Here is a 13310-nt window from a genome sequence, read left to right on the forward strand (position 1 = left end):
GTATACTTATATACTAATTAACAGGGAAAGGAAAGTTACTTTTTATAAATAACAAGTTACAGTTACCCGTTACCGAGTAAAAAAAGTAACAAGTTACCGATTTTTAAAAATGACTCATTAAAATGACAACGTTACTTGAGAAAGTAACTTTTCATTAGCTTTCCGTTACTTTTTTGAAACCAACGACCACCAACCATAGTGACGGGTACCTAAAGTCTTTCTAGTCTCAAACGTTATGAGTGGCTTGTGTCCAATCGTGTGCAAAGTAATAATAAAACTGTAAAATTCGTTACCGTTATAAAAAAAAAATGTAACTACGTTCACAAAAGAAGTAACGTAGTTACCAGTAAAGTTACCAAAAAAGTAACTTGTAACCGTAATTTCGACTTACAAATAATGAGTTGTTACTTCTATTCCCTCCTAATTAATGTCATTATATATATCTTTTTAATAGAAAGACATTGTAAAAGTAAAACCCAAATTTAATAGAAAGACATTGTAAAAGTAAAATCCAAATACGAGCATCCATAGGATGTTCGAAGAGAACATCTGTATAACATTCGATGAATGTCCATTTTATGTCCATGGACGTGCGGACGTGATTTGGACTTAAAATGGACGTCCTTAGGATGTCCAGTACTATTTAGGTACAGAGTAAAAGTGAATACGAAACGAAAATATTCGAATAAATCAATAATTTAAGTATTTATTCATTTCTTGACAAATAAAAAAGATGTATATTCGAATGAGTATTTTCAATCATTTTTTATTCATTTATTCGAATATTAAGTGTATTCACCGGACATACTAGGCATTAAAAAAACGTATACACACAACAGTAAGGATTAATACTGATAAAACTCAAGTGTTTATAGATGATTAAAGAAGTAAAAATTCATAATTCATATATTTTTACGGCTTACTTTTATATAAAATCAGTAGCTAAAAATGAATTTTACAAATGCGAAAATGAAATTAATTCTTATGATTTTCTTTTTACAAATTGCGTAGTTTGAATAATAGAGGCTATATTATGAATAATATATCGTTTTACATGTATGTAGTTTTTTAAATTTGTTTGATTTATACTTTTTTCTTTCTTATTTTCCTTACAATACAGTTTTAAATATATATAAAATCGGATTGCAACGTAAACCGACACACCTGTAAGACAGACCGTAAGCTAATTTAATCGTTAGTATTGCATTATTGCATTAAATAATAATTAATTCTATCGGAACTGAAAGCAAGCCTGTATTTATGAGAAAACTCTCCAAAAAGAAAACTATCGCATTACGTGTTTCTGTTCTGCAGAACAATATAAAATATGCACATAAATATATAAAAAATTTCGTATAAGATTTTCTAATATTTTATTATACAATAATAATAAGAAATTCTATAATAAAAACAAGATTTTCTAAATCCTTTTACTTCGATATGCATATAAATCAATAAAAACTCGTTTTTTGTTGATTCATATGCATATTTTATACCTAAGTGAAAAGATTCTATAGAAATCTTATTCACATTCACTTATACAATAATTATATATAATTATATATAACCATATGTATGTAAAATATGTTCATGTTTATAATATTTTACCCGGGAGGATAACCGTTTTACATCGTAAAAAGAAAATTAAAATCAACGTATGCAAAAAAACCAGATATACCATCTACATTAAATATGCGCACTTGATCACAAAGTAGCAAAAAAAAAATTAAATGCAGATATATGGTAAGTATCTGCACTCAATTTTTTTTTTGCTACTTTGTGTTATTTAACATTCGTACACTGAAAAAAAAAATTTGCTGCAGCAGCCAATCTTTTTTTCAGTGTAATATTTCATATATTCATGACATATGTGTGTATACAATGTATGTTATTAACACATAGAAATTGTTGGTTAAATTTTATTGCCCATTCGATTGCTTTTTATGTATATCATTCAATGAACCGCTTGATTAATAATCTATTAAAAACCGAGATGAATAAAAGTTTGTTCCGTAATTTTTTTATACTTGATTTTATCGATAGCAATTAACATAACACAGAAACAATAATATTTGATTCAAAAAGATATTTTTACGTGTTAGAAATAATAAATTGAAGCATTATAGAATTGAGAAATACAGATATTCGTTGAAGTTTGAACAGATATATTCATAAATTATTTACCCCTTATTTGTACATCCTTTTAATGTATTTGATCTAAATAGCATACAATTGAATTTTATTGCAATGTCTTTGTTATTTCAAAAAATACGGCAATAAATCGAATGAGTTATTACTAAGCAGTTTTCTTATTCTTTCCTGTAATTTATTATTCATGTAACATTGACATAAAAATTACGTTTTTTGTAATTAGTTGAATTGTACATCAGGAGAGATGTGGACTTATTTTGTCTTTCTAATTGTTATCTACGTTATATACGCATTGAAGAATTACGTCAGAATCCTCAGATTTATCTTCACCCTTGATGGACCGAAGACAGTGCCCATTATTGGCAACAGTAACATCTTTTTCGAAGAAAATCGTAAGTAATTCAATGTTATTAATTGAAATTGTATATGCGAGGGTCATTCAAGTCAAACCGGGACTTTTGATTGTGCAGAATAACAGAACATATTTATGAGTGTGGAAACAATCTTTATTTTTCGACGTAATCCCCTACTATACTAATGCACTTATTCCAGCGTTTCACTAGTGCTTGGATACCATATGCGTAAAAAGATTTCTTAGTATGCCGGAGCCATAATCGGACTGCCTGCTTCACATCATCGTCACTGCTAAAACGCTGACCTCCCAAATTTTTTTCGATGGTCCAAACAGGTGGTAATCGTTTGGAACGAAGTCAAGACTGTAAGGGGGATGTGGCAGTAACTCCCAGCCAAGTTCCTGTAATATGCAAGTGATGCGGTGGGCAGTATGAGGTCGTGCATTGTCCTGTAGGAACAGAATGCCTTTAGTGATCAAATCAAGACCGGGCCTTTCTTCTTGAGAGCATTATACACATCTTTTAGAACTTGACAGTAGTATTCACTGTTGATGTTGATATCACGGGGTAGAAAATCCATATGAATGATGCCACTTTTGTCCCAAAAAATACTTACCATAATTTTACCTGCAGATGCAATTTTTTGTGAGGTGGTATATCTGCATGCTTCCACTGCATCGATGCACGTTTTGATTCAAGGATAAAATGATGTACCCAAGTATCTTCATAGGTAACAATGCGATCCAGAAAATTCGGGCCTTCCGTGTCAAAACTTCTTTCTTTAACTCATAGCAGATTTGCAATCTTCTGTGCCGGTCAAAGGTTCAAGAGAGCTGTCTCTCTTGAACCTTTGAGAGCTTGATACCCAACGTGCATTAACATTTCGGAAATGCAGATGTTTACGAATGATTGTCAGTTCCTACAGAAAGATTCGTCTCTTTCTCAAGTTGGCGACAAGTTATCCGTGGATTATCAAGGATTAGACGTTTCACTCGTTGAATGATCACAGGAACGATTACAATGGGCTCCGAGCCACCTCGGCCAGGATCGTCTTTAACAGACATACGACCATCTTTAAAACGTTTGCACCATTCAAATATTTTACTGCGGCTAAGAGTCTCATCACCGTACTGTGCTTGAAGTCTCCTGTAAACGTCAGTCGGTTTCACCCCTTCATTTACAAGAAATTTCATTACAACACGCTGTTCTGTGCTTGCACTAACACAGTTGCGCGCTATTTTGCTTAACAAGTGATTCGCGTAGTTTATGAAGCCACGATACGCTCATAATTAACAGGATGCGCTCGGATCTCTTTTTATGTTCATGAGAATAAAAGTTCCGATTTGACTTGAACCATCCATGTTAATGTTAATTAATCGTCAACTATCTAAAATCGCGATCCTACCTGTTTATATTTTATTCAACCATCTAAATTTTATATTATTTTCATACCACAAAGATTGCAATGGCCTGCAAATAAAATAAAACGATTTTTTTTGAAAACGATAAACGTGTACGTAAAAAACAAAAAGATTTTGATTTTCTAGTGATTCAAAGGATGACAAACGAGGCACAGAGTTATGGTCGTGTTTTCCGGATCTGGCTGACGGTTCTACCATACGTTATGCTCGTCGAGCCGGAGGACATCCAAGTAGTACTTAGTAGCATGAAGCATACACATAAGATATTCTTTTACAAGCTGCTCGACAATTTTTTGGGCAAGGGTCTGATTACGCAAAACGTCGAGCAGTGGAAAGTACATCGGAGAATTTTGCAACCAATCTTTCATCGTCAGGTGCTCGAGAAATTCATTGGAATATTCAGCGAGTGTGCCGATCGCCTAGTTGACAATTTACTTGAGAAGGATGGGAAGGATATAAATATCACCGTATTTATCAATAATTCGGTTTACGATATATTGAACGGTACGTAATGTAAATTGCTTGTAGTTGAAAATAGATTTTAATTTTTAGCTACGAACAGAAAACTTCTGTTTCATTATCTAAGAATATCACAAGGGCGGATCCAGACATTTGTCAAAGGGGAAAGGGGTCATTGGATTTATATATTTTTAGGTTGATTTTTGAAGGGAAAACTTAATTATTTTACATCATTCTCGTATCTTTCCGTCTTTATTACTTATTATTATATTTGCGAAACTGCAATTAGCGACATTTTTTTTTAAGGTCAAATTCGAAAATATAGGCTGTTTGAGTTATCATTAACATTACATTGAAAAATTACTATGTAAATATTTAATTCATAAAATATTTTATTTAAAATTATATCAGCAAAAAAAATATATGAGCATAACATTTTACAATAAAATATCTAATTTACGTTTTTTATTTCTGATAAATCCATTCAACACTATTTCTTTAAAAATTTCTATGTCTTTATATTTCAATTAAACTTTCAATTTATGTTTTTATGTTCCAAACTGTCAAATGCCAAAGAGCTGAAAAACTTCGTTCAGCAGAAGCGACACTTATCAGACACTTAGCAGACACGTAATATTTTATGTAGTTTTGCAATTAGTGACTTTTGCATAATGTGGTATCAATAATAGAGCAGTAAACCGCAAGAACTATGGAAGTTTTTCTTAAATTAAAAAATATTTTTAGGATTCATCAAAATTGTGATTAAGCATTTTAGAAGTATTAAAAATATATAACATTTTATTACAAAATATTTTTAAAAAGGAGACTTTAAAGAGGGAGGGGCATAGCCCCCATGGCCCTCCCCGTGAATTCGCCAGTGGAATATCATTTTCGTACGATATAACTGATTGATCAAAGTCGAAGAAAGACTTATAAAAGCGGATTAAAAGAGCCTTGTCTATTATCTTTGGTTTTATGAAGTGCAAACATGAAAAAAGAAAAAGATAATAATAAGTGTGATAGCACAAATCAGAATAATATAATTATATCCCGCTACGTAACAATGGAGACGAGTTCATCATACAATGAAATAGATAATAGAACGTATTGATGGTATACTACCGCGTCATAGCATTTGTTTGTAAAAGTCAATGCTTATCGCAGACTATCACATATGCCAAAATATTTTACTTTTTCATAAACACGACATGTGGTCAAGTGCATGCTAATTAGCATAAGAATTCACATCGAGACTTATCGAAACAGTAGCTCATACTCGTGTATAATGCTTTTGTTGATTAAGCATTTTAGAAATAGTATTTTAGTATTTATGTACCACTAATATGTCTTAAAAGAGACTACACGTCTCTTTAAAGTCCCGTCATCAATTATCATACGTTTCAACATTTCGAAGGCGGTGCATGGTACGTACACCAAATATTAGTGGTCTGACATGATGTTTATTTCAGAGACAATTCTGGGTACGCCGGCAAACCAAGGAAAAAACGATAGTGAGGACGATCCATTCAGAAAGTGAGTGCAATCAACATATTTATTTTATTATCAAATCTTGTTATTAACCTGTGGAGGACCGGAGGCCCCTTTAGGGACTCGACAGTGGCGCCACTTTTTTCGTCACTCAACCCCATGATAAAAAAGTTCTAGCTCTTAAAATAAAAAAGTCGATCAAAAACATGCCGGTCCTCAGAAGAGTAAAATCCAAAATATTTAAAAAATAAAAATTATGCTCCAAAAATTATCATATTCTAAATATTTTATCATATTCTCATGTTTTAAAAATCATCCTGATAAATTATTGAACAGGGGCCAAGTTATGATGCCATACAGATTTGCACGACCATGGTTGCTAATCGACTGGCTTTACCGATTGACAGCAGCTGGAAAATCGGAGGAACAGCAGCCGAGAGACCTGAGAATTTTTGAAAAAGAATGGTGCTCTTACTGCTGATGACAGCACGATTAGAAAAATATCTCTACTTGAGTACATGGTCGAGATTAATGAAAGAAATCCCCAATTTACTGAGAGGGATATCATCGAGGAATGTTGCACTTTCATGCTGGCCGGCCAGGATTCGGTCGGCACTGCCACCGCGATAACGCTTTTCCTTTTGGCGAATAATCCGAAATGGCAGGAGAGATGTGTCGCGGAATTGCATGAGATTTTTAGCGATGACACAAGGTCACCAACTATGCAGGATTTTAAGAAGATGACATGTTTAGATATGTGTATCAAGGAATCTCTGAGGTTGTATCCTAGCGTGCCATTTGTCGGTAGAACACTCGGAGAGGATGTGAAACTAGGTAAAATTCTTTTAGAGAGAAAGAAAACTGTTATGATAAAAATAAATTTTTTTTTTAATAATAAAGAGCTATGAGATGTCTTGCTATAGATGATGCTGGCATATAAGCATGTTAGATAAGGATAGCGTTTGAGTGAGAACAATATATTATATAATATAATGTAAGAAATGAACATAAAATTCTTATATCAAGCAAATATGCCTTAGGTGACAGCTGTACGATCCGAAAGTAAGTGAATTTTTTAACTTCGTTTCGATTTTCTCAGTTCAGTTGAACTGGATGTCCTGTTTGTGCGTACTTTAATTCTGTAATAATAATTTTGCAATCCGTTAATCCAATTCGGAGATTTTTCACCGAATGTAAATGATAGTAAAGTAGGACGACTTTAGCATCCCCTTATGGCTCCTGCACACAGAACGCGGCAACGCTTGCCGCGCGGCGGAAATTGGCGCGATCAACGTCTCGCTTGCTCGGAAATAATAGATATACAGGGTGTCTCAAAAAAACGGATCGAAACACAATGGGGACGTAGATTGGATCAAGGAGAACAAAATAGTTTTGTACCATTTTGCAGTTGACGCAATATTTAACGAGATATTAACGTTTAAAGATAGGCGAATACAAGCGTCCGACCAGCCTACTGCTCAAGCGCTATCCTTCTCCTCCCCATGCACGCCGTTCTGAGTGGCTCGCTTGCCAGGCCATCCCCGCACCTCGCGGCCCGCCCGCGCCGCCCGGCCGACGCGTCATGCGATCGGTGGGGATGGTAGGCCGTCCTGCCGGCAGCAATACATGAGCAGTAGGTTGGTCGGACGCTTGTATTCGCCTATCTTTAATATCTCGTTAAATATTGCGTCAACTGCAAAATGGTACAAAACTGTTTTGTTCCCCTTGATCCAATCTACGTCCCCATTGTGTTTCGATCCGTTTTTTTGAGACACCCTGTATAATTTCCATTGCGCGACAAAAGTTAAATTCAATCCAACTTTTGTCACGTGGCGGAAGTAGTATTATATCATTTCTAGAAGTTTTGCAAGGTGAGACCGACTTAAGAACGTAGAATTATTGGTTAGTGTGATAACTTCCGCCGCGTGGTAACCATTGCCGCGTTCTGTGTTCAGGAGCCATTAAGGTCATCCTACTTTACCATCATTTCCATTCGGTGAAAAATTTCTGAATTGGATTTACGGATTGCACGATTGTTATTACAGAATTAAAGTACGCACAAATAGGACCTCAGCTGTACTGGATTTTACGAGAAAATCGAAAAAAAAGTTAAAATATTCGCTTAAATTGGCTCATACAGCTATCACCTCAGATATATATTTGCTTGATATAAGAGTTTTATAGTTCATATCTTGAAAATAAGCGTACAGCTGAGGTTACATTATTGAAACGAACGATACCGAGTTTGTAGAACTAAGATTGAAAGTCTAGAAGAAAATTATTTTCACCGAATGGAAAATACGTGTATACGGATGCTTTGTGAAGACTAGGAATGTCAACAGAGCCGAAATTCCGTGTAGTAATAGTTGCGCGTTCTTGTGATAGATGGTGCTGACATATGTTAGATAAGGACAGATGTATAATATGTTTGAGTGGGATAGAACTATATATAATATAATGTAAGAAATGAATCAAAGATATCACTATTATCAAATTTGGAATTAAAAAAGTCTGCACTATCGATCTCGATCAAGTTCGGTAATCGGTTTAACCCAGTGAGAAATGACAATGGAATCGACGTCAATTCCATTGTCATTTTTCACTGCGAAGTCTATAATGTTACCCTTAAGATGATCCCCTTAAGATGTTATCAGAACTTAGACGCAAGTTGCAATAAATAGAGAGGTCCTCGCTCGTATAATAACCATATGTAAATTAACAAAAATGTGTAGACTATGCTCATCCGTTTATTAAAATGTGTAAAATGATTAATGAAATTATGTTTATTACTTAGTTAATTTATAATTATTTACAACTGAGGAAGAGTTAACACAATCTCATTATATATAATCCACAAATTGTATAAAATTTACAAAAAGTATTTTAAATGTTGACAGTTTAATTTGTAGTTGATTATCAGACCTTTTTCCACGATAATATGATTTAAACGATCTAATTCTGCAAATATCACTCACTTTTACAGTTTTTTTAAACGTACAACTGTATCATTTAATTATTTACAATTATGTTTTAATTAGAATAAATGTAAAATATATAAATTGTTCAGTATTGTTACGTGATAATACATATCTTCAACATTATATTCGTGAATATTTAATAAATAGAACGTCCACGTCAATAAAGATATGATAAAAATAATATAACTATATAACATTATAAATAAAAATATATATTGCTCTAAATTATTCTTGGAAAACATTATTATAATATTACTTTGTATCATGCAGGAAAATATATAATACCGGCTGGTTGTGGCGTATTTATAGCGCCATACTGCACGCACCGCTTATCTCATCATTTTCCCGATCCTCACGATTTCAAACCGGAACGTTTTAGCTCTGAAAATTCCGAGGGAAGACATCCATATGCCTATATACCGTTTAGTGCAGGACCTCGCAATTGTATCGGTAAGAAATTAAGAATCTTTATTTTAGATCGTAACATGTGAGAACACAATCAATACTAGAAATTAAACTGCCTATAACGGTCGAAGCTAGATCTTTAATGCTTAAATAATTCAAGACTGATTGACTAGTATTGATTGTGTATCGATAAATAGAGTAAATATTAATTAATTATAAGATACATGAGGCAAATATTATAAAGAAGACTAAAGATTTTATTTGGTAAAGAAAAGTAAGGTTTATTGTTATTAAAAGTTTTTTTAATATGTCATGAGATAAATATTATAATAAAATAGATTCATTAATTTTTTTCGAAGATAGATACATATCATTTTTCATATCTTTTTAGGATACAAATTTGCCATGCTTGAAATAAAATCAGTCGTCAGCGCTATTCTGAGGAAATACCGATTAGAGTCAACCCTTGGCAAGGAGAAGGTGATAGCTAAATTTCGGTTGACGATCAGAGCACAAGGTGGACTTTGGGTCAAAGTAAAAGTGCGCGATGAACAATACAAATTAACGCAACTGGATTAATGATTCCGTTCTCAACCTTGCAAATTACAAACTATAAGTAGTGATCATAACAATAGTATCTCAAAGTGTAAGATATTAATTCCCTATGGGGAATACTTATGTCTCGATTAAATCGCCATCGTCATGCGACAGGTTAACATATTATGATATTAGCGACGGGTTGTCATGTATGGTTGCTTGTGTTTTCGACAGGAGACGTGTTGTGCGTTAACTGCGTAATGATGTAAAATCGCAAAATAAAGATTTTATTCAATCTACGAGTTGTGTTTTAAATAAAAGTCTAGACGTTGCCTATAAGATTCTGACATACATTTAAAGTTTTTATCCTCCGTCATCGAAAGGGGGGACTCCGAAGAAGTTTGCACTTCTTTCAGAAGTGAGGTACGAAGAGGATTAATCAGATTCAAGTCTCGAAATAAAGCTCTATCAAAAGTGTCGTCTGAAGTAAAAGTCGTTTTCAAGAATTTCTGGAGCTTGCTCTCTTCGACGTGCCTTTCTGCTCCGAGTTTTGCTACATTTGCTCCTGTTTTCTCAGCTCTTTTCCTTAGTGACATTACACCTTTGATTATCATGGATCGATGTCGCTTGGATACACTTTCTATTGAGGATCTTATTAAGGAAGCTCGCAGCTATGGTCTCGTGCCACAAGCTTCTCGAGAGCGCTTAATCGGCCAAATAATGTCCCATCTGGAGCGTTATGGCCGTTGTAATGATTTTGTTGATGCAACAGCTTTTCGATCGACTCCAGCAGCTTAGAGACGTCCACGTCACGTCTTAATCATCAGGCGGATGATGCCAATGATTCAAGGACTCGTCCTTCTGCTTCTGATCCTCCGATGCCTCAAATGTTTGGTTTTTTCGTAGGGATAATAAAGCAGCAGAATGAATTGATTCGTCAGGTCACGCAATTGGTCTCGTCAGTTCAACTAAACAACACAATTCCTCAAGTTATGGGTTCGTCAAGCGCTTCTTCTATGTAATTAATTCCGCCCATGAACGATGCCCGATTCTTTCTTCAGTTCCAGCAGCTCAGGCAGTCAATCTTTTGGCTTCTCAGCTTCCAATCTATTCTGGACAAGAAGACGAGGACATTGATTTTTGGATTGACGAGATAGAGTGTGTTTCACGGATTCATGGAGTTTCCGACGAAGTAATACTCTTAGCGGCTTGCAATAAATTAAATAAAATCATTAAAGATTGGTTGGATCTAAATTCTTAAACTGTTAATGATTCATGATCGAATTTTAAAAAAGCCATTTCACAGAGGTTCCGAAGAGAAGTTTCATATCAAGTAATTTTTCAAAGAGTAGATAATCGTAAATGGAATTTTTCAAAAGAGTCGTTTTAGAAATACGCCATGCGTAAATTAAAGTTTATGCAGAATCTTCGATTCTTGGATAAGGAAAGCATTAATTTTCTTATTTCTGGTATTGGAAACGCTTCCATGAGAGGAATGACATCTTTAATTCAAGTCGAGAATTTGAATCAATTCCTTGACTGGATGCATTATCTTGGCATATGGAGATCCTTCCAATAAGTAAGTCTCTTCCATTTGTAAACAAACCTACCATAGACAAGGCTAAACCTAAGAGCGAAAGTAGGTATACTAGGTCGGTCTAACCCAAGTCCTCCGAGAGGAGTGTGGGGCGCGGGGGGTATTCGTTGGCGCGGGGAGGGGAGGGAGGAGATACCATTGATACACGCCGCCATGATGGTATTATGTTCCCTGGACCCCGCGGACCGCAGCCGCCGCAGCCGCGGACCGCCGCGGGCCTCTCTAAATACGTCGTGGTATTATTTAATGTGACAAAGAAGCGTTGATATTTTTTTTAGGAGATCGGTGACATGTCGCGGCACAGCAAGAGAAGCACCGGCTGTTGTTTATCTAAATGGAGTGCGTCGAGACATAGGATGGGAAGTAAAGAAAGTACACAGTGATGTGTGTGTGTGTGGATGAAAAATATTTTATTCATATTTTTTTTACATCGTTTCCTTCATACATATTAATAACTAAAGCTAAGAGCTCGCAATCGACGAGCTGATGCGTGTTGAAGAAGCCACTGTCGCGTACAATGTTCTCGGACGCGGTATTGAAGAATCGCATATACTTGACGTCAACCGTGTCGATGAGTCTGGCTAATCGTTCGAACGTTACATCGATACACCCATGAAACTCGAACATACGGTGTAGCGTCGTTTCGGTCATCATCATGTATACGGATGAACAATCGAGATGTACGAACGTAACGTTGTTCAGCGTGCACACTCTAACCGTTAATGGTTCAACGCTTATGAAATTGTCTTTGTATTTGTTTCGAAGCAGCTTGTAAATATTCCATCGCTGCTCGTAGAGACTCTTCCACGTTTCGAGAGACAGCGACAATTCGTATCCGCGATGATCTCCCAGGGTGATCTCCACGTAATTCAGTCAACCAACCTTGATGTCAATTTCCAAAAATTTGTAGCCCGTAGCAGTTAGGTCATAACGCCTGCTCAGTAAGCGCACCGCGCGACGCTTCATGCTGTGTACATACGTAATGTTGAAAAAAACGTTTCTTTCTGTTTAGAATGTCGAAACTTACGCGTTACAGTCCTTCTTCGTTTCGAACGATGCGCTGCTCTCTTTGGCGAAATACATTTCTGAACCATTCGTATAAGCGGGTATCACAAGCACAGAACATATACAGGAGAAGCGCAAGTACTGTGTTAAAAGATGGCAACAAGAAACGATCGCCACGCTCCTAGTGGCCTGGCCGACATACTACCATGGTGGAAGGGGTATTCCTTCTACCATGCGTATTACGTTAACTATATACATATAATCGATATTATACATTCATATCATATGTATATATATATATATACACACACACGCACACACACACATATATATATGTACGTGTGTCTTCTACTAGTAATTTTCTTTCTGTGGATAAATTAATATTATTCAATATTATGTATTTTATCACGATATAAAATTGTGATGAAATAACATAATATTGAAAAATATTCGATCCTAAAAATATAGAAAGTATAAAAAGAACATACATATACAAAAAAAGCAAGGAATAGGAACGTAATAGAAAATATAACAAAGACTAATATGAGCAAATATAAAAGTTTATTTAATTTAATAACATTTTAATTACATTTATTTATTTTAATAACATTTGTTTATTTTAACAGTTATTAATTGAAGAACATAGTAACAAAATTATAAACTGAGAGTATATATTAATAAAATTATGTATTATAAACTGAGCACATGGTAACAAAACTATGTATTATAAACTTGTTTTAATTATATATTATATATTATAAACTTGCTTAAATTAAAATAAAAGACCTAATTACTGAGTGTTCTAAATACTGGCAATCTGATTTCAAATGCTTTTTGAATGTATATATATACATGTAGGATAAATCTGATATATATGCGGCGGCTGGGATTTACGCCGCAGAAATCAGGAAAAATA

General features: G+C 34.6%; 1 protein-coding gene and 1 pseudogene across 1 annotated transcript; one reads left to right on the forward strand and one right to left on the reverse strand.

Moving 5' to 3' along the window:
• The first annotated feature begins 2368 nt into the window (after positions 1–2368).
• On the forward strand, positions 2369–10020 carry LOC108731769 (probable cytochrome P450 4aa1). Its single transcript, XM_018462274.1, is given in 7 exon segments — positions 2369–2543; positions 4052–4429; positions 5854–5917; positions 6209–6316; positions 6318–6706; positions 9121–9300; positions 9647–10020. Coding segments are annotated over 7 exon segments (1455 nt in total). The 5' UTR covers positions 2369–2395; the 3' UTR covers positions 9835–10020.
• A 2096-nt stretch (positions 10021–12116) lies between these two features.
• Positions 12117–12472, reverse strand: LOC108731768 (uncharacterized; annotated as a pseudogene).
• Between the last annotated feature and the right edge of the window lie 838 nt (positions 12473–13310).

Source organism: Mycetomoellerius zeteki, unplaced genomic scaffold, assembly GCF_001594055.1.
Source record: "Mycetomoellerius zeteki isolate Tzet28-1 unplaced genomic scaffold, Tzet1.0 scaffold137, whole genome shotgun sequence".
Lineage (NCBI taxonomy): Eukaryota > Metazoa > Arthropoda > Insecta > Hymenoptera > Formicidae > Mycetomoellerius > Mycetomoellerius zeteki.